Raw genomic sequence first — 25,186 nt, 5'->3', positions numbered from 1 at the left:
TCCACAGGGACACCATTTCCAACCACCCTTTTCTAAAAGAGACCCTTGCTCCCACCACTCTCCAACAACACCTTGAGTTTCTCAACAGCACTCACCAGTACTTGAACACAGGTGGGTTTTGGGGGGGGAATGGAGTCAGTGGGAGAGGGTCACAGGAAGAGAGGGTCAGAGGGAGAGGGTTGTGGGGACAGGAGGCTCAGCAGGAGGGGGCAGCTTGGTAGTGTGGCCTGGTGACCACCCATTATATCATCTCGGGTTCCATGGTCCCACATGAGGGGTGCTCTGGTGGTGGCAGTGCAGGGGCCTGCCCAGTGCTCATCCTGAACCTAGTGTCCACAGGTGACCCACGAGTGGGGGTATGAAGGCTAAGGGGAAGTAGAGAGCCTGCAGACTGCCATGGGCAAGACTGCAGCCCTCTGTCCCTCTTTTCCGCTGTCCACTCCCCGCTAGGTGGGTTTCTTCCCTCTGTGTCCCCTTCCACTTCACTGCACCTTCTATGAGACCTTGATTTATTGTTCACCCCTCTTCTCAAATTTACTTCTTGGAAAATATATTTCCCCAGAGTCTGTCCATGTCAGGCACTATTCAAGACAGAACATGTCATGAAAGGTCTGATGACAGGAGACAGGAAAGGATGAAGGGAGACAGCATGTCACATGGACATGAGTGGGGGAAAGCCGCTCCATGGTGGGGAGGCAGGTGGTCAGGTAGGTTCCACAGGAAGGTCATTTGAGCCGGACTTGGAGCAGAGCATGGTGATAGCTGGGCAAAGAGCATTCGGGGTCCCTGAGATTCCTGAGGAGACGGTATCTACATCAGGGCCAGTGAGGGTGCAGGCACAGATGCCATCAGGCAGCAAAAAAGTCTCAGTGTCAGGGCAAGGGCCCAATGGGGACAGTATCAACCCTATGTTTTGCAGTGAGCTATGGAAAATCAGCTGGCTGGAGTAGAGAAGTGAAATTATGTGACCAGCATCTTCAAGAAGTCCCTTGAGGAAGTAAGAAAACCAGTGTGAGTCCATTACATCAGGAGAGACCTTGGGTGGCCAGCATCGGGGTAGGTAGCACCCAAGGTGGTAGGAATAAGTACTCACCTAGTTAACTGCTTATTGTCAGGGCCCCACGAGAATGCAAGCTCCATAGAGGCAGGGGCTCCGTGTCATTCACTGCTATGTCCCCATGCCCAGGGGCCAGACATGTGGCCAAAGTGCACCAGAGTGAGTTGCTACAAGTCCTTTGCCCTCTGCTACCTCCATTTATTCCCAGCTGGCAAAGTTCTGCTACATAGTAGCTGGATGACTGGCTGGCCAAGTAACTTCAGCTCTCTGGAGAAACTTTCCATTTACTGGCAGTGGCCTTGACAAAGAAGGAATTGCTATTTCAACCCCACCCAAAGGCTGCATCACTCCCTTACCCTGATATTTGTGTGACACTGCCAGCTTTAGAATTTTGTCATTTTTATCAGAGAAGAGACATTTGGGGTAACTGATGAAACAAAAAGGTAATTATATTTCACAAGGAGGGAAAAAAAAAAAACTTTCAAAATTACCAATGGTGTTTACTGCTACAATAGACAATTAGTTCATTTAATGCCTTCCAACATCTTTTCAAATCAGATAGAACTGGACTCTTATTAAAGGAGAGTTATAAAAAGCTGTGTTATCTGGCATCAACCAATCAGAAGGCTTCAAAAGTAACATTTCTGAGATTCCACCAATACAAATCTACAAGCTTACAAGGGGACCAGGCAGAAGTTAATGATAATCTAAAAGACAAGTATTCAACATAAAAGTTTCTAGAGGGGCGCCTGGGTGGCTCAGTTGATTAAGCGTCTGACTTCGTCTCAGGTCATGATCTCATGGTTTGTGGGTTCGAGCCCCGCTTCGGGCTCTGTGCTGACAGCTCAGAGCCTGCAGCCTGTCTTCAGATTCTGTGTCTCCCTCTCTCTCTCTGACCCTCCCCTGTTCACCCTCTCCCCCCACCCCCTCTCTCAAAAATAAATAAAAAACATAAAAAAAGTTTCTAGAGAGAAAAATGTCTGTTCTGGGAACTTAATTTGTCTCCCTTCATCACTATCATGCCTCAGAATGTTGTTGGAAGACGGTTCACTTTCTGTAAAACATTTTACATTCTGTATAAATGGGCTGTAAATAAACAAAGGATGGTTCACTTTCAAAACAGAATGTGAGTTTTATTTGATGCGATCTATCTGAACATTTCTTTCTTTTTCTTTTTTTACTTACAGAAATTCCTACTGGCATCTGAGGGGCTTTTGATGGCTGGACTTTCTTAGTTTTTCCTCTCCTAATACATAGAATATCTCACAGAAACTCTTGGCTTCAGGCCCTGGTCAAACTCAAAGGATGAAATACCGAAGAGATAACAGACTGGTCTTCTGGGAAAATTTAAGCTAAACTCTGTTGACAAGGTTTCACGGATCCATGCGCTCCCCCGCTCTCACAAGGTGGGGGATAAAATGTTGTCAATGATTTCAGTTCCAATGGAAGAGAAAAAGCTCACGTTAATTTTTGAATTCCAGTGCGGGGCCTCAGTAGAATTTGTAAAGAAACAAATAAAAGGTGCAGGTGGGGAGTACGGCAGAGGAGGGGACACAGAGAGCTCAGGTCATGAGAGTGCTGGGACAGAACATTGTATCTTCACCGTAGCCTACAATATGCCTCTCCGTATTTCCAGATATTTCCTCTTATTTAAATTTTGAACATGACTAAATACTTTCAATCAGCAGACAAGTATTCACATTCTTAGTATTAACGTTAAGTTTATCTGATATTCGAACATGAATTATATCCAGCTTCCAGCTTCCTTCTTACAACATGCTAACAGCTTCTTGCATAATGCTCGCACTAAAAAGAAAAATCATCTTTATGGCTTGAGTAATCTTCCAAAGGGTTAAAACAGAAAGAGAGGCCTGCAGTTGGTTTCGTGGTATTTATAGGCATTACTGAAATTCTTGTGCCAGAGTGAGGAAATGTTCCACAAGAACACACATCTCAGGCTAACTGATAAAATTCCAATACACATCCTGGTATGCACATGTATTGTTACTTTTGTAATTATTTTGATAAAAAGAGCGATTTAGGTTTCATTTGTAAGGAGCCTTTGAAATACAACATTATCTTCTAAGAACACTTCCTTTCACTAAAGAACCATGTTTCTTTATACTGTGCAGCAGTCAAAGAGGAGAGGAGACAACATGTAACACAAAGGACAGCCTCTAATGATCAATATGTGTACATTTTCATGATATTCAACTTACTTTTTCATTCCAGGCCCACAGTCCAATTCCAAGAAATGCTATTCCCAAAAACTGAAAGAAAAAACGAAAGTAGTATTAAGGATAAGGGTAAATGCCATGTTTTTACTAATATGAATATAAATAAAGTTTTCAACGAAGTCTTTATCACCTTACCTAGCTGTGAAATAGGCTTGTCTAAAAATCTGAGCAATGGCCTTTTATGGCAAAAGAAATACCATAATCACCTTGATTAAAGTTACTACAGCATTAAGAGGGTTGGGTAAAGACAATATGATATACCTTTGCAATGGAATACTATTCAACCTTAGAAAAGAAGAAAATCTTGTCATTGACAACAGCATGGATGAACCTGGAGATCATCATGCGAAGTGAAATCAGCCAGACGGAAAAGATAACTACCACACAGTATCAGTGACACGTGGAATTTAAAGAAATAAGTTGAGAGGCACCTGGGTGGCTCACTTGGTTAAGTATCCGATTCCTGACTTTGGCTCGGGTCATGACCTCATGGACAGTGGGACTGAGCCCAGCATCAGGCTCTGCGCTGACAGCACGGAGCCTGCTAGGATTCTCTCTCCCCGTCCCTCTGCCCCTTCCCGGATTGTACCTGCTTGGACACTCCCTCTAAATACATGAATAAAACATTAAAAATAATCATCATAAGTAAATAAATTGAACCCATAGAAACAAAGTAAAAAAGTGGTTGCCAACGGCTGGGAGAAATAGAAAAAGATTCATAAAAGGGTATAAGTTGTAAGATAAATAAGGTCTCAGGATCTAATGTGAGCCTGGTGACCGTAGTTGGTAACTTTACTGTTGAACCTTGTTAAGCAAATGGAAATGATGTCCTGCACACAGGAAGGTACACCTACATGAGGTGATGGATGTGTTAACTCAAGAGGGGGGAATTCTTTCACAATGTAGGTCGAATCACCATGTTGTATTCTTTAAACATCTTATAATTTCATTCGTCAATTATATCTCAAAACTGGAAAAAACTTTAAAAAGCTTTTAAGACAGGATGGGGATGTGTATGTGCTTAGAACTCATTGAAATTATGAAGAATAATAATTATGCAGAACCCTGAGTAACATCAGAGTCATTCATAATGTTTAATGCTGCCTTTTAGGGTAGGAGAGGAAACAGTACCTGCCCCCATACATTCAAGCCCAGTGTTCACTAAAAAATGGATAACCAGCGACATGAACGTAAAAGAGCCGGCGACTCAGCTTACAGCATCATGCCATGAGAAACGGGCCGGGTCCCAGAGGGTATGCAGAAGCCCACGATGTCCCTCAACATACTCTACCACCCTCTTTAAAAAGTAACATGAATCCTACCAAGTTCAATGTGACCCAAAGGAAAGTCCTGGATTCTTCCATTTTTCAGAAACGTAAGTGATTTACATTGCAGTTGAGAGGGCGTCCACAACTTGGCCTGGTCTTGACTCTGTGCCGTAAGTTCACGTGCACCATGAAGCACAAGCACAACACAGTGAGATACAGGAGAGCCCAACACAGAGCTGCTTTCTACACAAACACACACCCCAGTGCTGCCCAGTGGGGAGCGGGAGGAGCACGTAGTAACCAGGGGGATTTTCCATTTTAGTTAGTTGTCACTGTATTCCATCTGCTCTAAGATACACATTTTCCTCCCACATTTTAACATGTCTGAAATTGGGACAGAGCTTGAAATTGATGGCATCTCAGTTTTTTCCCCTCTTGATTTTCCTGGACTAAATTAGCAGCATGTCTTTTTTTTTTTTTTTTAATTAATCCAATTTTTAAAAAAAATTCTTAAATGTTTTTATTATTTATGAAAGACAGAGCTTGAGTCGGGGAGGAACAGAGAGAGGGAGACACAGAATCTGAAGCACAGAGCCTAACATGGGGCTCAAACTCACAAACCGTGAGATCATGACCTGAGCCGAAGTCAGACGCTTAACCAACTGAGCCACCCAGGCACTCCAGCAGCATGTCTTATAGTCAGGGTGTCACATGTTTGAGGACACACTGTACAGGGCCATCTGCCCACTAAGAGCTCAGCGGTCAGGACTGGGTATAACTGAGCATGAGGAAACACATCTTTACTCCTCAGCTTCATTATCAATAGCAACTCTGAGTGAATTTCCCTCCCGAACACTGAAGTGAAGAGAGAGTGGGCAGGTTAATGAGCAGTTTCAATCTGATGGCAGCAGTATACTCTGTTTATTTTACTAACATCTTGATTAGGTTAAATGTCAGGAAAGCTGTCCACCGAGAGCGCTGCGCAGAGAAGACAAGAGTGAGGGAGGGGGGTTATTCTTTGCAGTTTGGGGAAATCTGAGAGCTGTCCACCTGGCGAGGTCTGCATTCACAGCGGGAGGCGTGTGGGGGTTGCTGACGCTTTGAGGGCATCGGCTAATGGATCCAAGAGGGGCTGGGGGGAAACAGAAGGAGCAGAGGGGAAATGCAGGACTGAAAAAACAGACGGCTGACTGCCCTGAAAATCTGGTTGTGTTTTTAGAAGAACTTCCCGAATCTCCCGCCAATTATCTGATTCGGCAGTGAGCTAGCATGCAATACCTCTGAGCCCCTACACCCAAAAGCTTCAGCGTGTCCTTGATCTGGCAGAAACTGAAGACCCTTTCTTCCTATTTTTGCTCTTACAGGTGTGAAAAGGGTTTAGGAAGAGTTGTTGTTCTGAACCTCCCAAAGAAAACTACGGTCAGCCCCTCTACGGCCCTGGTTGGAGTGCTAGGTCACTTTATGTTTTTGATGGAAAACAACAAATGTACCAGTCTCCGAAATGACTCAAAGATACTTGGGAATCTGTAGTACAAATATAAAGCCAATTCAGCATGTTCCTTTGCTATTTATAGGTCCTAGGCACAACGGGTAACAAGTGATGACTGCATACACGGCATCCCATCAGACCCAGAATCACAGAGTGCTTGACTTCACACCTGTTGATGTGAACCTCATCTCAGTGAAATGCCGGCCCTAACGCTAAAGCCCTTCACGGACAAACGTTCAGTCATCCTCCCCTGATGTGGTGTTTAATCACAGTCCTGTAAGCAACGGGTGGGATGCCGTGGCAAAGAGCATCATGGCCAGCTATCTCTCCTGGGTGGACATTTCACTGCTGAAGGTCCTGCTAATCACTAACATTCATTTCTTATTACTTGCCAGGCACTGTGCTTACTGCTTTGTATGTGGTGTCTCTCTAAGCTTCACAGCCAATTTTATTTTGGAACAGGCACTGGTACTAACCCCCTTTTAAGAGCAAAACGAGGCTTACAGAGTTTCCTTTGCTTAGAAGCACACAGCTTCTGAGCGAAGCAGCAGAGATTTGAACCAAGGGGAGATTAACATCAATGTGGTACGTGTTCTTACCAGTCCTGATAAATTTCCATTTTCCTCCCTGGGACAGAAAGCAGGAGCATTTAGGTTAGAATGACATGTGATAAGGAGGACATCTTATACTCAGCCCTCAGCTGCAGAGGGGAGTGGAAGAGGTAAAACGAGCGAAACGTGGCCTCCACACAGGAACTGGCCGTAGAAGAGACATCGCAATCTGGTGTCAGCCGTGGGCTGACGTGAGCAGGGAGGTTCAGTGGCAGGTCACCATTCCCCTCTTTGTAAGAAGCTCTCCTCTCCCACTCTGAAAATCTCTTTTCTTTCACCAGTCACAGAAATAGATGGGAAACCAATGATTTTCCACAAAGGAGAGAGAGCAAAGTCAGAGTTTAAAGAAGACTCACAATTTCCTCTGCAATCTTGCTCTAATACTTCCTGCTCTAACGGACTTTCCAAACAAGGTTTAAGAATTTACAGAAAACAACAACAACACTGAACGTGAGGTCACGTAAAGCACTCACTACCTAAACAAGCAGCATGGGGCCGGGGCCTCCACGGCACATACCTTCGGGGCTCCATCACTAGCAAATGTCCTCCCAATTACTCTCGGCCCATATGTTTTGTTTTAAAATCAAGTTGTTCCAGTTTCAAATAATTAAACAGAAAAGAGCCAAAAAACAGGCATGCAGCACTGGAGGCACACAGAGTTTCCCCTTTCCCCACCTCCAGAAGTCAACCGTAAACCACCAACTGACCTCATTCCAAAACCTAGGGGCCAACGTTCAGGGAATGGGCTGAGAACGTTTAGGTCAACTCTCTATTCCTTTGAAAGAGGAAAAAAAACACAACAGATCTGAGGCCTCTCCCCCTATGGCAACGAATGCCAACAGGCAGTACAAATTTTGACCACCCCATCTTTGCTGTGTTTAAAGTGAGTAACGATAATTTTGCTAATATTTGTTAAATGCAAAGTATGAACGAGGTACTGTATTTTATATGAATTCCTGAAGACAGCACTGCCTAATATATAGCCACTAGGCACCAAGCATTTGAAATGTGGCTAATGCATACTGAGATGCACTAATACATGTAAATATATATTGGATTTTAAAAGACTTAATATAAAAAGAATGGAAAATACTCATTAGTAATCCTATTATTTTTTTATTAAAAAATATTTTTTGATGTTTATTTTTGAGAGAGAGATTCAAAAGAGTATGAGCAGAGGAGGGGCAGAGAGAGAGACAGAGAGACAGACAGAGAGACAGAGAGACAGAGACAGAATCTGAAGCAGGCTCCAGGCTCCAAGCTGTCAGCACAGAAGCCAATGCAGGGCTCAAACTCATAAACTGCAAGATCATGACCTGAGCCGAAGTCAGATGCTTATCTGAGTGGGGCACCTGGGTGCGCCAGTAGTCATTCTATTATTGATTACATGTTGAAATTATAAACTTTGGATATACTGGGTTAAATAGAATATATTATTGAATAGATTTCACCCGTTTCATTTTCCTTTTATAAATATAGTACCTGAGACATTTAAATTATACATGTGGCTTGCACTACATTACTATTGGACAATGCCAGTCTAAAGTATCCCATGATGATCCCATATGGGAGATACTGACATTATCCTCCATTTTATAGATAGGGAGAGGGAGACTTCGAAACTTAAAGTTGGTTGCTCGGGAGATTTGACTCCTCAGCCCAAGCTGAAAATTATTTTAGCGCTTCCCTGAAACTCTTGTTCTAAAATGCAATATCAACCCCTTTAGTTTCTAGGCATTCGAGGCAACATTGTTCAGGGCTGGAATTGAGAATGGCACTAGGTGTAAACAGACTGGCATGCAGATGCCAGCCAACTGGGGTTGGCAGAATAAAAGCCAGCAGAGCTGACCCCAGAAAAAACCTAGAGGAAAATCGCCCTAGGATGTGACTTGGGGGGTTGGGTGTCTCTGCCATAGCCCTTTGGGGGCTATGAGCATCTGTTGCTTCAGTTCCTGCAGAGCTTTCCACAACGTGGAAGTGGAGCAGGGCCCGTTCTAACTGGTATAAAAATAGACAAATTAAGAAGCCACTCATCTGTCTACCTATCATCTTCTTGAGTTCTTACTGTGTACTAGACACTACTTTTCTCTTGTGATATACAATCCCTGCCCCCAGTGAGCATACAGTCCAGTGGGAGAGAGAGATTTTTAATCAAATAGAGCATAGAAGACAATGCTGTCCTAATGGTGCCTTAAAGGAGAAGAAAATAAGACCAATACGACAAAAGAGGGAGATCTGAGAGAGCAGTCCGGGAAGGTTTCCCTAAATAAGAAATATAGGACCTGGGGTCGAAAAGATGAGAAGATGTTAACTGGCAAAGAAAGGAAGAGAATGCACAAAGGGCCTGTGGTAAGAGAACAGCAAGTGAAAAGGTCTAAAAGGTGACAGATGTGACTAGTGTGAGGACAGTGGGGGTTGGGGAACGTAGCTTAATGACTGAACTCAGTCAGTCATTAAGCTAGGAGTGACAAGAAGCCTTCCAGGGGCCATCTGTGTGTAGTGGGCTGGGGTGGGTCAAGGACACAGGCCTTTATCAGATTTGGGCTTCATAAAAATGATAATCTGGGCTGCAGAAAATAAAGATGAGAGTGCACACAGGAGAACTGGAATGAGGCAGCTTTAGTCACACAGACAAGACCTAACGGTGTCCTGGAGGGAAATGTGGTGAAGAAAAAAATGGAATTGAGACTATTTAGAAGTAAAACTAACATTCTCAGTGATGACTCAGTATGGTGAAGGGGGGAGCAAGGGTGAAGAAGAGAGAGGAGATGTTAAAGATAATTCCTATGTTTCTAGCGTCTTCTACATGGAGACTACGGCTCTTCAAAATCTTACGTCCTCTCGGACAAAAATAAATCCCAGGTGCCAATGTCATAACTAACCTTAGACCTAGTGGCATTTCTGAAGGATGGCTTTCTTTTATGGTATTTTGGCTGCTTTCTGAATTCTCTTTGAAGCATATTCCAGTTTGTATACTTAAGAAATAAGTTATTTAACGTCTATATACATGTCCACCCTCCCCTTGTCACTAAGCCTTTTATTCATTAAAAGAAAGCAATTATGTATAGGTGTACATTAAAGGTCATGGACAACTCTGAAGTGGACATTTTCAATTCTCTTTGCTTAAAAAATGACAATTATGTCAATGGCATCTGCCCAGCATCCTGTGAACAGACTCAAAATAATAATGTAGCGAGGTAAACACAACAGAGGAAAAGAAAGATCTCCTCACCTAAACCCGAGTCTCAAAAAATATTATCCTAAACAACAATGGAAGGAACTGTTTTTCCCTCAACATTCTGATGAATTAAAAAAAAAAAATAAGTTCTGCCTGAATAAACAGGAGAGATTCATTGAAAACATTTGGCACAGAAGACAGGAAAGAGTGCCATTGGGGAAAAAGTGTATTTTCCTTAAATTACAACACGTGTACTTTTTGTTGTTTTCTGACACTTTAGGACAGGTGGGGTGGAACAGTCCACATAAGGGTGTTAAGTACTTATGTTAACAAAATACATATTGTCTTTATAGAGCAGGGGCTGATTTTAGGAATAAAAAGCCTCCGGGCAGAATTCTTGCCATGACAAAGGCATAAGCATGGGCTGGTAGAAAATTCAATACACAGAAGGTCAATCCCAATTTTGCCACTGGGTCCCCATGTCCCGGCTGGTACATCCAAACTGTCCGGAGCCCTCATGCCAAGATGGCATGACAGATAAAGCTCAAACTCGTCAACAGGACATTCCCCATCTAAGGTGGAGTCGACCTCCATGTGGCCTGAACACACATGGCCTGCTGAACCCCACCTTCAGTGCTCCACAGTTCTGTGATCCTGGGAAAGGCTCTTCCTCTTCCTCCACCCAACACACATGTCCTGGGCATCTGTACGAGCCACGCAGTGCTCTGGGGGTTCTAGAAAAGTTAGGAAACCAAACAGACAAACGTGCCTGCTCTTATGGGGCTGACGTTCTATTTGGGGCATATGGGGAGGGAAAGACCATAAAAAAAAAAAAACAACCATAAATGAACAGATTACATAGAATTTTAAAAGGTAAGAACTGCAGGGAAGGAGACAGCATAACCAGACCGAAATGCGGCTCAAGGTGGAAGGAGATACTGCACTATTAAAACGGAGCGGCCAGGGCACATAGGGGTGCCTGGTGGCTCAGCTGATTAAGCGTCTGACTCTTGGTTTCAGCTCAGGTCAGGATCTCACAGTGCCCGAGATGGAGTGCTGTGTTGGGCTCTGTGCTGTCAGTGCTGATTCTCTCTCTCTCTTTCTCTGCCCTTCCCCTGCTCTTGCTCTTTCTCTCAAAATGAACAAACAGAAAGCAACATATAAATAAAAACATGAAGCTGATGGAGTTGCCTGGTAGAAATGAGGGCAACAGTGTTGCAGGCAAAGGAGCAGTCTGGCTGGGCCTCTGACAGAGGTGACAGGAGCCAGGTGGGGTTAGGACTGGGCTCTCCTCAGGGAGAAAATGAATCACAGGACGGTGATTCCCACAGTCCTCATTCGTCTAATGGAAATTACAAGGCACCCAAGGAATTGCACAAAATGACTGTAGGGGTCATGTGATCGTGTGAGGCTGGGTGCCACACCAAATGCCCGTCATGGCACCTGGTGCAGCCAGCACGTTGTGTGTCTTGGCATTCTCCCCCCCTCACACGTTTCCTGGCCTGCCTCCTCTGCCCAGACGTAAAGCGGGTCCAGATGAAGACCTGCCTCCCTCCTCCAAGGGAGCCTCGCATTCCCAGTGATCAGAAGCCTCTCTCTTCTGAACTTCTGTCTCACTCACCACACGGACCACTACTTGACATTCCCACACACACACAGGACTGTAAAGGGGTGACAAAATCTGGGCCCAGACAACAGAAGTGATGCGGGCAGTGTTACCCAGAGCACTTGTGCTCAGTTAAGGGGGCAGCTGCCCTCCAATTGTCTCCCTCCCTTGACACCGGCTGGAGACCCCTTCCAGGATCAGTGCATACAAGTGTCCCTGTGCATTTAAAAGAAACCAATAAACTCTAGTCAGAATGCTGAGATCATGTTTAATTTAAAATCTTTTCTATTTTTTTTAGCAATCTGCTTAGGAATTTGGGGTCTGATTGGACCCATAGTTTTAAAACCTACTAATTTTGCAATCCCACATTAAGTTTATTACATCAGGGACTCTTGACGCATCTTCCCTCTCCCTATCACTCCTTGTGTTTGTACTGTAGCCTTTGTAAATGGGTGTTGGTTTCATTATACCCTTTTTTAAGTTAACTTATTTTGAGAGAGACAGAGCCAGCATGAGCAGGGGAGGGGCAGAGAAAGAGGGAGCCTGAGAATCCCAAGCGGGCTCCACATTGTCAGCACAGAGCCCAGCGTGGGGCTCAAACTCACGAACTGTGAGATCATGCCCTAAGCTGAAATCAAGAGTAGGATGCTTAACCTACTGAGCCACCCAGGTGCCCTTCATTGTATCCATTTATAAAAACAGAAACCTTTTAAAAGAATGTGGGATATAAATTATATCAGTACTGAGGTTGGGGTAGCTTCTCAATCTACACCCTCCCTTTTTGAAAACTGGCCCTCACCCACAAAGGTGGGCCCTTGCAGGCATGTTTGTGAAGGAAGGTTCACTCCTACTCTATCCTCTCTGGACTAAGGAGTTGACCAAGGTGGGACACATGGCTTAGGAAGACGCATTCCATCAAATACTAGGCAGAGACAGAGTCTCTCTTCTCTAGGAATGGGGTACGGGACACAATGGTTTTGTCAGCCTCAGTGTCCCTGATGCTAGAACAGACTGGGGTGCAGTGGAGAAAGCATCAGATGTAGATACCAGGAGAGAGACCAAGAGTAACTTCCATTCTGACCACTTGCTGCTCTTTATCCTCAGGACCCTTGGCAGCACTTCCCAATTCTGGGTTCCAAGCAATGCCTTGGGTCCTTGTTATACCTCTCCTCTCTCCCTTCTTAGTTCAAGCAACTTTGGGGGCTTTCTGTTACTTGCAACCAAGAGAGTCCTAAGACAATAAATAAGAGACCAGATTAATTTCCTTCATGCTTAGGCCTGTGACAAGCTCCCTGCTAACAACACAGCGTGCAGCACAGGCATGAGCGTGACGGTGCTCTAGAGACTAATAAAGATCCGGCAGAGGGTGTTCTTCCTTTCCAAAACAACCGAGTAGAAGCTCTAATGGTCCTGAACTACTGGGCAAAGCTGCTGACACTTGGTGTGAGAAGGAATACAGATTCGGCTGCACATCCACCTAAGAGAAAGAGCTGTCCTCTGCCTGCTTATTGAGTTGGGAAGCAGAAGGATACAGCCAGAGCACAGGAAATGGTCCCAGAGCAATACCACAGCAGGGCCTGAAAAAGGGGTAAGATGGAGCAGGAGAGGATCCTCTTCCGTGGTTCCTGCATCCTCTCCTTCGGTTTTCCCAGAAAGGATGGACGGGCTCTCTCCACCTCAGAACTTGTACCACGCCAAGAGATGGCCAAAGCACCCCCCTGAAGACTTGTCTACAATCCAGGGACAATCTTGCTCGGAAATTCCTTTGTTAAAGTTTGGAACTGAGTATCGTGGCAAGAACTAGTAATGTGAGGTGGGAAGGGAGAGAAAAGGGGAGGGTTATGCAGGCAATAAAACCTATATCCTTCTTGGAAATTATGCAGGCAAGGCAGGCACGTAGCAAGGAACATGAGGGATTAGGCTATGCAATTCTGGATGGAAACATGGAGGGTGCAAATTTACAGCCCACTAATCTTTGTCTCCGTAAAAGCAAGGTGCACACCGCCTGGGCTATTCCATCTGTGACTCTCTGATTAGATAAAACCAAGACTAAGCACAGACAAGAGAAATGTTCTGAAGGCCGAGGATGGAGGGATAACTCCAGTATTTTAAACCATAGGCACGAGAAGTAAGTTATCTACAAACATCAGTTTTCGTGGGAATAAGCCCCTGCTGTTTGCATTAAACAGCCAAGCGGTGCGGCTCCGCTAATGGCAGCTGTGAAAGTTTAATACTCTCAGGTGTATACTGTTTGGTGATGAAACATCTTCAGGTTTGAAAAAACATCTTGGGCAAGACTTAAAGGTTAATGCAAATGAAAATTAAAATAGGATTATTCTCTTTTTTTAAAGCACAAGCAGGATTATAATTCAATTCACTTACTAAGTAACTTCAATATATACTGGGCACTATGCTAGGTTAGTGCCAGGGACAGAAAGGTGAAAAATGCAACCGATGATCTCTTTTCTTAAAAAGCTAACTGTCGACAGGTAGTGGGTGGGGACAAACTGAGTGAAACCACAACACACACAGGGAACAGGGAACAGAGCCTTTCCAGAGACACACTGCTATAGAAACACAGAAGCCAGGCTAGGGGATCACCGCGGGGTCAGAGGAAGCTTCCTAGGAAGTGACACTTGGAACTGTGTTTAGAGGAAAGGAGAGGGGAAGACTGCAGAGAAGGCAGTTAGTGCGGAAGGACCAGAGGCTGGGAGAGCACGGCCCTCAGAGTAGGCAGGTGCTTCTGGGGCTGAAGCAGAGATGGTCAGGCCAGGCCCCCGTAAGCAATGCTCCTCCTCCAGGGGTGGGTCCTGCTCCAGAGGCACCCAGGAACTTGCTAGAAATACAATTCTCAGGTGGTCCAAGACCTACCGCATCAGGCACTGTGGGGGTGGGGCCCACCAAGCCCGGTTTTAACAAGCCCTCCAGGTAACTGGGACACACGGTAAAGTTTGAGAACCTTGGGGCTGGAGGTTGCTAAGCAGAGGCCTAATCACCGCAGGCTGGGTCTTGGGGAACCGAGGCATCCCCAAGCTATGTGAAGCCAGCCAAGGGTTTTAGCGAAAACAGCGACAGGATCTGACTGTATTTTTAGCAAGCTCATTCCAGTACCACACAGAGAATGAACTAGAGGGAGGTGAGACTGTGGACAGGGAGACAGACAGGGAGGCTGCCGTGGTAATCCTGGTGACAAGGAACCAGCCCCAAAAGGCAGAGGCAATGGCAAGAGGATGAAGACAGAAGAGGTTAAGGAGAAGGCTCTGTGGGACATCAGACAGGAGGGCATATTTTGTTAGGACCACGGTTTCCTGAACCAGAACGCCTTGGTCTGAAACCTACATGCATGACCTTGGGCAAGTCACTTACCCTCCCAGTCCCCCCATGTCCACATCTATAGAACAGGGATATTCATTTCTATGCAAACAAGCTCGAGGGGAGCCTGGGTGGCTTGGTCAGCTGAGCATCCAACTCTTGATTTCAGCTGATGTCATAAGCTCAGGGTTGTGGGACTGAGCTCTGCATCAGGCTCCACCCTAAGGTACAGCCTGCTTAAGAATCTCTCTCTCTCCCCTACCTTCCACCCCAATCACATGCTCCCTCTCTCTAAAAAAAAAAAAAAAAAAAAAAAAAAAAATTTTTTTTTAAGTCAAGGCGTACCTAGGTAGCTCAGTCAGTTAAGCATCTGACTTTGGCTCAGGTCATGATCTCATGGTTGGTGAGTTCCAGCCCTGCATAGGCAATTTGCTGTCAGCATGCAGTCTGATTCATATCCTCTGTCCCCCTATCTTTCTGCCCCTCTCCAGCTCGCACTTTCTCAAAATAAATAAACTTTAAAAAAATCATGATAACATTAGTAACACTGGCATCCAAGAAGTCATCTTCTGAGAGCCTCAAGTTCATATTGAAATGAAAACTGAATTTTCTCCCAGTGGGCCTTTTGAAATGCTAAAATTTGAGAAATATGCTACATCCTAGAAATGCCATGTGGCCTTCTGAATAGCTATCACAGAAGTTACAATCCTGATCAAATCAAGCAAGAACACTTTACATTTCCATACTCATGCTTAAAATCCCCTTAATATTTTTGCTGGGTTGACGTCATCTTTGTGATGCTTTATATTCAATGAAAACCTAAAACATCTTGAGAGATGAATGCAGGATACCCAGAACACACCCAGGAGATCCAAATCCATTGATTATCGTGTGAAAGAAGGCCTAGAGGCAATTAGTGCTTTGTTGTGGATGACAAATAAACCTCCACATAAAACGTTCTATACACTGAGGCATCTTTGATCGGTCTTACTGGCTCAATGACTCACAAAGGATGGGGAGGGGGAATGTCTGAAAACAAAAGGGCAGACTGAAGACACCATTTAGTTATTTATTCTGTATGTTCAGCTCAGTTTTTCCTCTTTCCAACTTTTCATGACACTATAAAAAGAAATGGAATGGATTCTTTTCAACCAAGAGCATCAGCACTGCATACTAAGGAGAAAAGTATTGGCTTAACACAGAACCCATATAAACCACTAAATATCAACCTGTTCTCTCTAGTTAGGTATTTTTAACAAGGGAAATGGGCTTTGACAAATCACTCTTTTATATAAGAGTTTATTACACAGGCTCCTGGAAATTAATTTACATATAAGAGGCTGCAGCCAAATCATTCACAGCTTCAGGATGGAAGGCTGGGTTCTCAACAGGCACTGCCTTGGAAACGATCCATGCATGTGCTCTCCAGAATGTTCCTTTTCGCTTAGAATTGTCTGGAAGTGTCTCAGGGAGAACAACAGTGTGAGTCAGGTATGAATAAGCTGCACCTTCTCCTCTGGTTTAAAGAGGCCCATAACTTTTTGTTCTCTGAACAAAGGTGCATATTAAAATGATTTGAAGACAAAAAAAAATGTCCTAGAGATCAACAGGCTTCTAAAACGATTAATTCAGATGCACGTAAAACTCCAGTATGGAAACGGGAATTATATCTTTAAGACCACTGATATTTTCAAGTTAAAAGGGAGAGTACAGATGGACTGGACAAATCATGACTAGTAACACAGTCAAATGAGCATGTCCCTGTGGCAAAAAAAAAACCCCAAAAAACGATGGTTCAAATCCAGGTCCCAGCATTTACTAGATGTGATCCTAGACATGCTGTCAGGCTCTTGATTTTCGTGCCTGTAAATGGAGGCAGTAATAGCATCCACATAGGACTGACATGCGAATTAATGAAGGTCCATTTTGTATATAACATGTACTCAGTAGACACACTGTTACCACAACTAAAAATGTCATGGGAAAAGCCTTTCTTACGCACCAGAGGCTTGCTTTTCAGGTAACAAAAGGCAATTGTCAGCTCACCTGCGCATTACTCAATTAACCTAGCAGATTTTTACCCAAACAGAGGTAGTATACACCATGGGAAGAAAGATTACAAAAAGGATTTTAAATCTTCCTTTTCACCCTGCTTTTTTCAAGGAACTTCTTTTTATTCTCAGTATAAGATTTCATTTAAAGCTATTTCACCAGAAAGGGTCACCATGGGAAAGTAAACTACTGACAGCATATATTAGATCCACATTAATTTATAGAGGTAGCATAATGCTTATGAAAAATAAACTGGCTCGCAGCCCACGGTTTGCCCTTGAGCCTCAGCAAGCAGGGAAGTTTCATGCCATGTGATTAGTGAGTGAAGAGACCCTGGGTGATTAATTAGTGCTCCGTCCAATCCTATCAGACGGCCTTTCAGCCAATAATGTAAAATAAGCTCCCTGATTTTAACTTCCTCATCTCAAAATTGACTTCCATGTGAACATGACTTTGTCAAGCCCTTTAAATATTGAAGGAAGATTTTTCTCCAAATCTCCTTTAAGACAAATCCTGCTTCCTTTGACACACAGTTTAGCTCTGGTAAACGGCAGACTGGATGGGAAAGGATCTAAATAAGGAAGCGTGACTGCAAATTCTCTGAGCACCGAATTAAGCTAAACTCACTTTGTAAGTCCCCATAAGTGTTTGATGCTCAAAAGAGAAAAAAAAATGCCTATGCATGAACAGATTTTCTATAGACTTCTAAAGGTCCATCAGTCTCTTTAAAAAAAAGTCATTACAAAACCTGTGCATCAGTAACTTTAGATTTTATTATGCAGTTATCAGTGTGTTTTCTTAACATCTAATGAAGCAAGCAGTGACAAGTAATTTGTTTTTAAGTCTGTGATTTCCCAGATATTTCTGATATGTATTTTATCCATGTTTTGTCCCAAGACCAATGTTGCTGTATCTAGATTTGTTCATTTATATCACTGCACAGGCAATTCTCTGCTATCTATTACTATTTCAGTCAAGCTTCCTAAATTAGATTTAAAAGAGAAAGAAATAACTTTCCTAAATTAAATCCGTTCTTTTAAATGAGGTCGACCTTTGGGTAGATAATTTGTGTAAACATAAAATGGGTCCTGCACTTCTCTAAATCTCATCTTTAGTAAGGATCTCAAAACTGGGCTTCAACTCTGAGAGAGGGGTTAAGAGATCAACATATTGTGGTCTAAATACTATTTTCTCATTGCAGAGGAAAGGCTCCACATGAACAACACTGTGTGTTAACTATCCTCACATCCAGGGTCTACAGAGCAGGGAACACACAGAAACCTGTCTAAAAATGACTTCTGTTATAAAACACAGGTCTCCTGGGCTAAAATCATTATCTGTTTCATGCTGCAAAAGCTCAAGGTTTAAAGATACCAGGCTGTGCTTAGGCAGAGAGGAGGCTGTTACTGATCTTTGCTCATATACTGCTGGAGCTGAAAGCAGCCTCGGAGATCCAGTCATGTCAGGAAAAGGGAGATGGAGACTCTTTATTTAGAAGCTGGAATCACCACCCCAACCTAATATTGTTCTTTTCCAGATACACAAGGAATCCAAGGCAGCCCAAGAGATGAAATGTCCAACGTAGGCAGCCATCTCAGCCAGAACCTCCCCACCCCCCAGAGCCCCCCTCACATGCATCCGATTTTATGGCTTTCAAATGTCAGCATACAGGTAGCAAAGCATCTAAGATACCACGCTCTTTCCCAACAAACCAATCAGAGGGCTTCAGTGGGGAGGACCCCCTTGCTACCTGCCCAGAGACCAACCCTGATGGCACTTAACCACCTAAAAATCGCAAAGATAAGCTATAAATCAGTAATTAACACAACAACCAATTTGGAATAAAAGCCATATAGGAGACAGAAAAAAAATAGTAACTTCAGAGAAGATCATGAGATGCTAAGATGAGGAAAGATTTCACGGAATGGTGTGGGGTCTCAAGGGAAGGGTAGAATTTCAAGAAATGGAGATGGAGAGTCTTTCTAGATCACTGTTTTCCAACCAAGTTTGAAAACCTGCTGATAGCAGTGTAATGGGTCAAGACCAGAATTTCCTTCCTTGGTGAAAGAGAACAGGATGTATTTCATGTGGCCAAGATGAAGGACTGTTTCGTGAAGCTTGCTTCATACGTAAAATAGATTTCTTACTGAGGGTCTTGGTCAAAAGGTTTGAAAACCACAGCTTTATTTTATAGAAAAGAGTGAAGTTGTCTATCTGGCTGAAAACAACTCAGTTATTAGGTTATTTAGGCCAGACTGTGGAGAGTCAAGAACGTGGTATCAAAGAGTTTGTATTTAGGGGTGCCTGGCTGGCTCAGTTGGTAGAGTATGCAACTCTTGATTTCAGGGTTACGAGTTCCAGCCCCATGTTGGGCACGCGGTCTACTTTAAAAAAAATTTTTTTTTTAATTTAAAAGAATTCAGATTTTGTACTGTAAGGACAGGTCATTACAGGTTTTCAGCTTTTCGCCCTTTTTAGTTTCAGTTATTGACACCTACTGTGCTTAGTCTCTCACACATGACCTCTCTTAATTGTAAAAACCACCCTTTGAAGTGGGTATTATTTCCATTATAGAAGAAGAAGGGAGAATCAGACAGATTATATAACCAGCCTATAAAATGAAGCCAGGTCTTTTGACTTTAAAGCTCATAATGTTTAAAAAGAAACAAAATAAAATTTTGAAATGATCAGAGCTGAGCCTTAGGAATATTAATCTTGCACCTTCAAACAGCTAAACTGAAGAGACTCTAGACAACTACACATTATTAGAGGGGTTTCTTTTGATCACTCAATTTCAGAATTTAAGAGCAATTTAAGCACATTCCAAATCCTAGGCAAAAAAAAATCACACCAAAACCAACAGTTAAAACTGCCCTTTCTTAATGACCCTATTAAGAATTGAGTGAAAGTTCTTATTTCTCAATAGCTCTGTTTGTACCCCTTTCACTTCATTCTGAGCAATGAAGTTAATGACTGTTACCACTCGCAAAATGCTTTGAAGAAAATATGAAAACAGGTGCACTTGCAGAAGTCTGCCTAGAGCAGAAATGCTAACATAAAAGAAGTAACCTACTGCTTTCCCCAGACTCACTCCCTCTGGCCCTTCTGTTCCCACACCCGGACACGCTGTCTGATCCTACCTACCTCCAGGAGCAACTGTGAGTACTAATGGTGTGATCTGTGCAGAGCCCAGAGCTCCCAGAGGAAGCAAGCCTGGTGAAGGCTCAGATGTTATCACTGGGGGGCTGAGACCATGCCAGCAGCAGACCTTCTAATATGAAAAATATGAAAAAGAAACAGAAGATAGAATAATGGCGTGCCTAATTTAAAGGGAAAAAAGAAGAATTTACAAGTGGCTATATCTGATGAATAGAAGATGGAAGACGGAACCTAGTGAGGAATGACAAAGAGCTTTCTGCTAAAAGCACACAGGAGTCAAGGAAGCTCCAGCGCGGAGCCAGAATCACCCAGCCAACCACCTAACTCTCAGAGAAACCAGGAGGGGAAAAGAGTTGGACTGAGAAATGTGTGCTGAGCATCCAGCAAATCAGAACAATCAGCGAGTGCACACTCTGAATGATGTAGTAATGATGTAGTCAGGGTTTCGCAACTGATGTATGAACCCTCTTTAAAATAAAACACTCACAGTGGCGCCTGGGTGGCTCAGTCAGCTGAGCATCTGACTCTTGGTTTCAGCTCAAGTCATGATCTCACAGTTCCTGAGTTCAAGCCCCCCACCAGACTCTGCGCTGACAGCATGGAGTCTGCATGGGATTCTCTCTCTCTCCTCTCTCCTCTCTCCCTCTCCCTCTTCCCCAACTTGTGCTCTCACTCTCTCAAAAATAAACAAACTTAAAATTATTTTTTAAAGAATAAAATAAAAATACAGAACCTCAAGGGTGATTATTGTTATTAAAATATTCCTTAAATGTGCAGAAACAGAAAACTTGTATAAAATCCCAAATACCCTTACAAATCAAGTACAAACACTATCAAACCAACAAAACTCAAAGTAGCCACCATAATTAAATGTAACGGATGATGTTTTTTGCTGCCACTAAAACACTGATGTAGCATCTAGCCTTGTTCTATATTTAATCTGTTTTGGTATTTTGACTTTCATGAATGTTTACATAGAACATTTGTTTACATAAGTATGTTCTACAAAACAGCAAAAAAAACCTGGAGGCCAGATTGGGATGATCAGACCTCACACATAACCCAAGTCAGCCAATTCTATCACATGAGCTCTTATTCACTTCAGAGGTAGCATTGCAGCATCACTGAAATTTGCATTTTTCCAGCTTCAACTGAGGTATAATTAACAAATAAAAATTGTATTAAAATACATTATAACGACTATAACAATCAGGCTAACCTATCCATCACCTCACAGGGTTAGCACTGTATGTTGAGAATATTTAAGACCTACTCTCTTAGCAAATTTCAAGTACATCATAAAGTATTATTAACTATAGTCACCATACTATGTATGAGATCTGCAGGATGCATTCGCCCTACATAACCGAAACTTTGTGCCCTTTGAACAATATCCATTTCCCTCATCGCCTTAGGCCCTGGCAACCACCATCCCACTTTATGCTTTTATGGGCTCAACTTTTTTTTTTTTTTTAAAGGAGTTTTTTAAAAAATGTTTGTTTATCTTAAGAAAGAGAGAGTGCAGCGCAGGGGCAGAGGGTGGGGGAGAGAATCGCAAGCAGGCTCCATGCTGTCAGCACAGAACCTGATGCTGGGCTCAACCTCACAAACTGTGAGGTCATGACCTAAGCCAAAATCAACAGCTGGACACCTAACAGACTGAGCCATTCAGGTGCCTCAAGTTTGACTTTTTTTTTTTTTTTTTAGACTCCACATATAAATGAGACCATGCATTAACTGGGCAACTGATCTAATCACTGCTAAAGTGAGAACAGACATTTTTTTCATTGTGTGCTTACCAGCTATGCTCACTACCAATGAACTACACTGCGGTGCGCATGCAAGGGCCAGACTGCCCATCGTCCTGCTGGGAGCAGGAGCATGGCACTGGCTGCTCCCAGTCTGGTGTGACCCTACTGCAAATTGCTTCTCACTGATTTGTCTTCACAGTTACCCCGGGGGGAAATGTACTTTACCCACATTTAGCAGATGAGGAAAAACAACTGAGTTAAGTGACTCACCCAAGGTCACAGAAATTGATAGTGACAGAGCCAGGATGCAAAACTAGGAAACCTGACTCCGACACCAAGCTCTACACCCAAATGCCTCTTGACCACTGTCACACCCACATGGCCCACACCCCTGCACCATGCACACACATACAGATGCAGGCACACTGCCCTTACATCCAAGCAGCCACTTATCACGTGGTTGAGAATAAGATCCAGAAGATGCTAATGTTTTTAACTGCCTACCTCCACTTGGTTGTTCTGCATTCAAATAAGACGGGTGCATCCAAAGGTCAAAGACATGAGGGGCTTTTCCTGCAAACCTGTAGGGTCTACTATAGGATCTGAAAAGATTACAATTATATACCTTCTAAAAAGTAAAAGACTGCCAGATGTGAGCTGTGAGTTTAAAAAGGACATGTCCCAGGGTGCCTGGGTGGCTCAGTCAGTTAAGTAAGCGTCCAACTTGATTTCGGCTCAGGTCATGACCTCATGGTTCATGAGTTCGAGCCCCATGTTGGGGTCTGTGCTGACAATGTGGAGTCTGCTTAGGATTCTCTCTCCCTCTCTCTCAAAATAAACAAACTTAAAAGAAAAAAAGATGTTCATTATAAATAAAATAAAAAAAAAAACCAAGGGCTAACATTTGTTCAAGTCCTTAAGATCGCTGGGTGGAGGCAGACACTTCACATGGGTATTTCACAGACACCTCTCAAGAACCCCCGGAGGGGAACACTACTAACTCCATCACCCGGCAAGTATAGAAGTTGAGCTTAAAAGACTTAAATGACCAGGCTAGGAGCAGGCACCCAGGCATCTGACTCCATAATGGCACCCATGCTACATTACAGCTGGGATATTGCTGCTGGCAACATCCCTGTCACTTCGCTCCTTCTCTGAACTCTGGGACTTCTGCAACCAGTTTAATCCGTCACCTACTTGTCCTATTCAGTTGGTTGAAAGATAGTATTCTGTCTGAATAACACAGATCTATAATAATTCAGAGCCTTTTGGCTTTGAGACCAACAACCATTGTGACCCTGAGAAGAATCACAATTAAAGATCATTAAAATTTTCAGTATGTTCAAGCCAAGAGATCCACACTGACCTGGGAACACAAAACCCAGCTTTGGTGAGAAAGCCAGACCAACACTGGTGCCGCCTCCGCCCTAGACCATCAGTTCCTCAAGGCAGGTGTGGAACCTCACACGTGGTCTCGGGCGAGTGCAGAAAGGCCACGAGCACCTCGGGCGTGGCTCCGCTGTTGTTCACCCAGCCAGCGCCGCACTGATTAAGCACCATGATGGATGGGTGCTGCCGGGAGGCAACAAGGTCATGGGGATCAGGGCAGAAGAGAGTTTCCAGGTAGACAGGGCTCATGAGCCCAAGAACAAAAGTCCCCCCGACACTGAGAGACAGAGATAATGGAGACTTCATGCTGGTCACCAGCCTGCGCCAGGACTACAGGGGCCATCTGTCTCCTACTATTGCTCGTCACACTGAGAAGTAGACAGTGCTTATCCCCTTTGGACAAATGAGGAAACTGAGTCTCAGAGGCAACACAGCTCTAGGAAGCAGTTTGAGCCGGAACCTCCTAGACTCACAGCTGTTTCCACCCTCCCAGATGTACTCTCCACTACATCCTCACCCAGGCTAAGGAGACGGGATGGGCACTGGACTTGGGAAGAAAGGAATGGATGGGTGATACCCTGTGGGAGGAATACTTAGAACCAACAGATGTTTTACAGACCACCTGAGTCTTTTTGTTTCTAGATTAAACTAGGGAGGTTTTTAGACTCACATATTTGAGAGAAAGAGAGAGAGAGAAGAGAGAGAGAGAGTCACAGAACGTGAGCAGGGGAAGGGCAAAGAGAGAGGGAGACACAGAATCCAAAGCAGGCTCCAGGCTCTGAGCTGTCCCCACTGAGCCCAACGCAGGGCTCAAACCGACAAACCATGAGATCATGACCTGAGCCAAAGTCGAAGGCTTAGACCAGTGAGCCTCCCAGGTGCCCTGGGGTTACACTTTTATATTTCAGCTAGAATTACTGAATCCTTACTTTGCAGCAGAAATGGTCCTTGAACCTTTAAATACATTACCTAATTTAATCCTTTCCACAATCCCATTAGGTAGGTACCCCATTTCACAGGTGAGGAAGCTGAAGCATACGAGATTATGCAATTGACTAAAGATCGTTCGGCTGCCAAACTCTGTACTCCCTACAAACCCCTCGCTGCCCCGGCCGCTCTACCCCCAACCCCAGTGAGCCACTGAACAAGCCACCATTCAGGTCTCCGGTGCGGTCTCCCCCAGCTAGGAGGTGGCAAGGACCCCACATGGAGGTCTGAGACAAGCCTAGCTGTGGCTTCGAAGTCTGTCTCCCTGGCTTTGCTCCATTTTCTCTGTGGCACTGCTATCCGAGGCACTGCCCCCCATGGAGAGATGTCTAGGTTTGCCTTCTCCCTGTCTCTCAGCTGGTTTGGTTGGATTCCAGCTGGCGGTAGGATGAGGGGACTGTGTACCTGCCTGTGAAGGGTTCGGCTCAATGCCCTGAAGGACCTGGTCTCTGTCTGGCACAGTCTCTTCTAAAGCATGAGCAGCAAAAGGGGAAACATGGTTACAGGAAGCCTCAGATTCTGCACACTCATGGAGACCCAGCAGAGGAACCAGACTGTTCCAAGTCCATAGATCTCAAGGCCTGAAAGGAAAGAGGTATACAGGCTCTGGAGTCAACTGTTGGTTATGAAGTTGCTCCATTTTCAAAACGATGACTGGGGACACTTCGCCGCTCGGAGTCCAACCAGGGAGGGGTAGTCTGTGGCTATCCCACCAGCTCTCCACACTTGACCACCAATACATCTGGCCTGGGATGGAGAAATCCACAGGTGTCCTCTGGCTGAGGAAGGCAGTGCAGAGAGGCCACACCAGTTCACTACATTAGTGCTGTAGTCTGCCAGAGGGTCCCCCAGACGGGCAGGGGGCCAAGGACCACTCGGCTGCCCAGAAGTCAAGCATGGGCTATTCCCCCGACCTCTAAGGTTCACACCCACGTGATGACGACAACCCGCAGCTCAAAGCCAGCATGGAAACATTCGGTTCAAGCCGCTTTGGGAGAGCAGTCAATTTTTCCCTGTTGCTTGGCATATAACAAATTCCCATTCAATAAGATTTGCTTTTATGGAATGCGTGACATAGGAACTCCTTCAA

General features: G+C 44.2%; 1 protein-coding gene across 2 annotated transcripts in view; it reads right to left on the bottom strand.

Annotated features, from left to right (window-relative positions):
- TSPAN5 (tetraspanin 5) overlaps positions 1 to 25,186 on the bottom strand; it is a 166,261-nt gene that overhangs the window by 29,301 nt on the left and 111,774 nt on the right. For both annotated transcript variants that reach the window (XM_029942927.1, XM_029942934.1), the window contains exon 2: positions 3,277 to 3,327. In XM_029942927.1, the coding sequence (XP_029798787.1) occupies positions 3,277 to 3,327 (51 nt within the window). The remainder of the gene's footprint in view (positions 1 to 3,276; positions 3,328 to 25,186) is intronic.

Source organism: Suricata suricatta, chromosome 1 (assembly GCF_006229205.1).
Source record: "Suricata suricatta isolate VVHF042 chromosome 1, meerkat_22Aug2017_6uvM2_HiC, whole genome shotgun sequence".
NCBI classification, from domain to species: Eukaryota; Metazoa; Chordata; class Mammalia; order Carnivora; family Herpestidae; genus Suricata; species Suricata suricatta.
The sequence above is the reverse complement of the archived record's forward strand: the minus strand, read 5'-3'. Positions and strand labels throughout refer to the sequence as shown.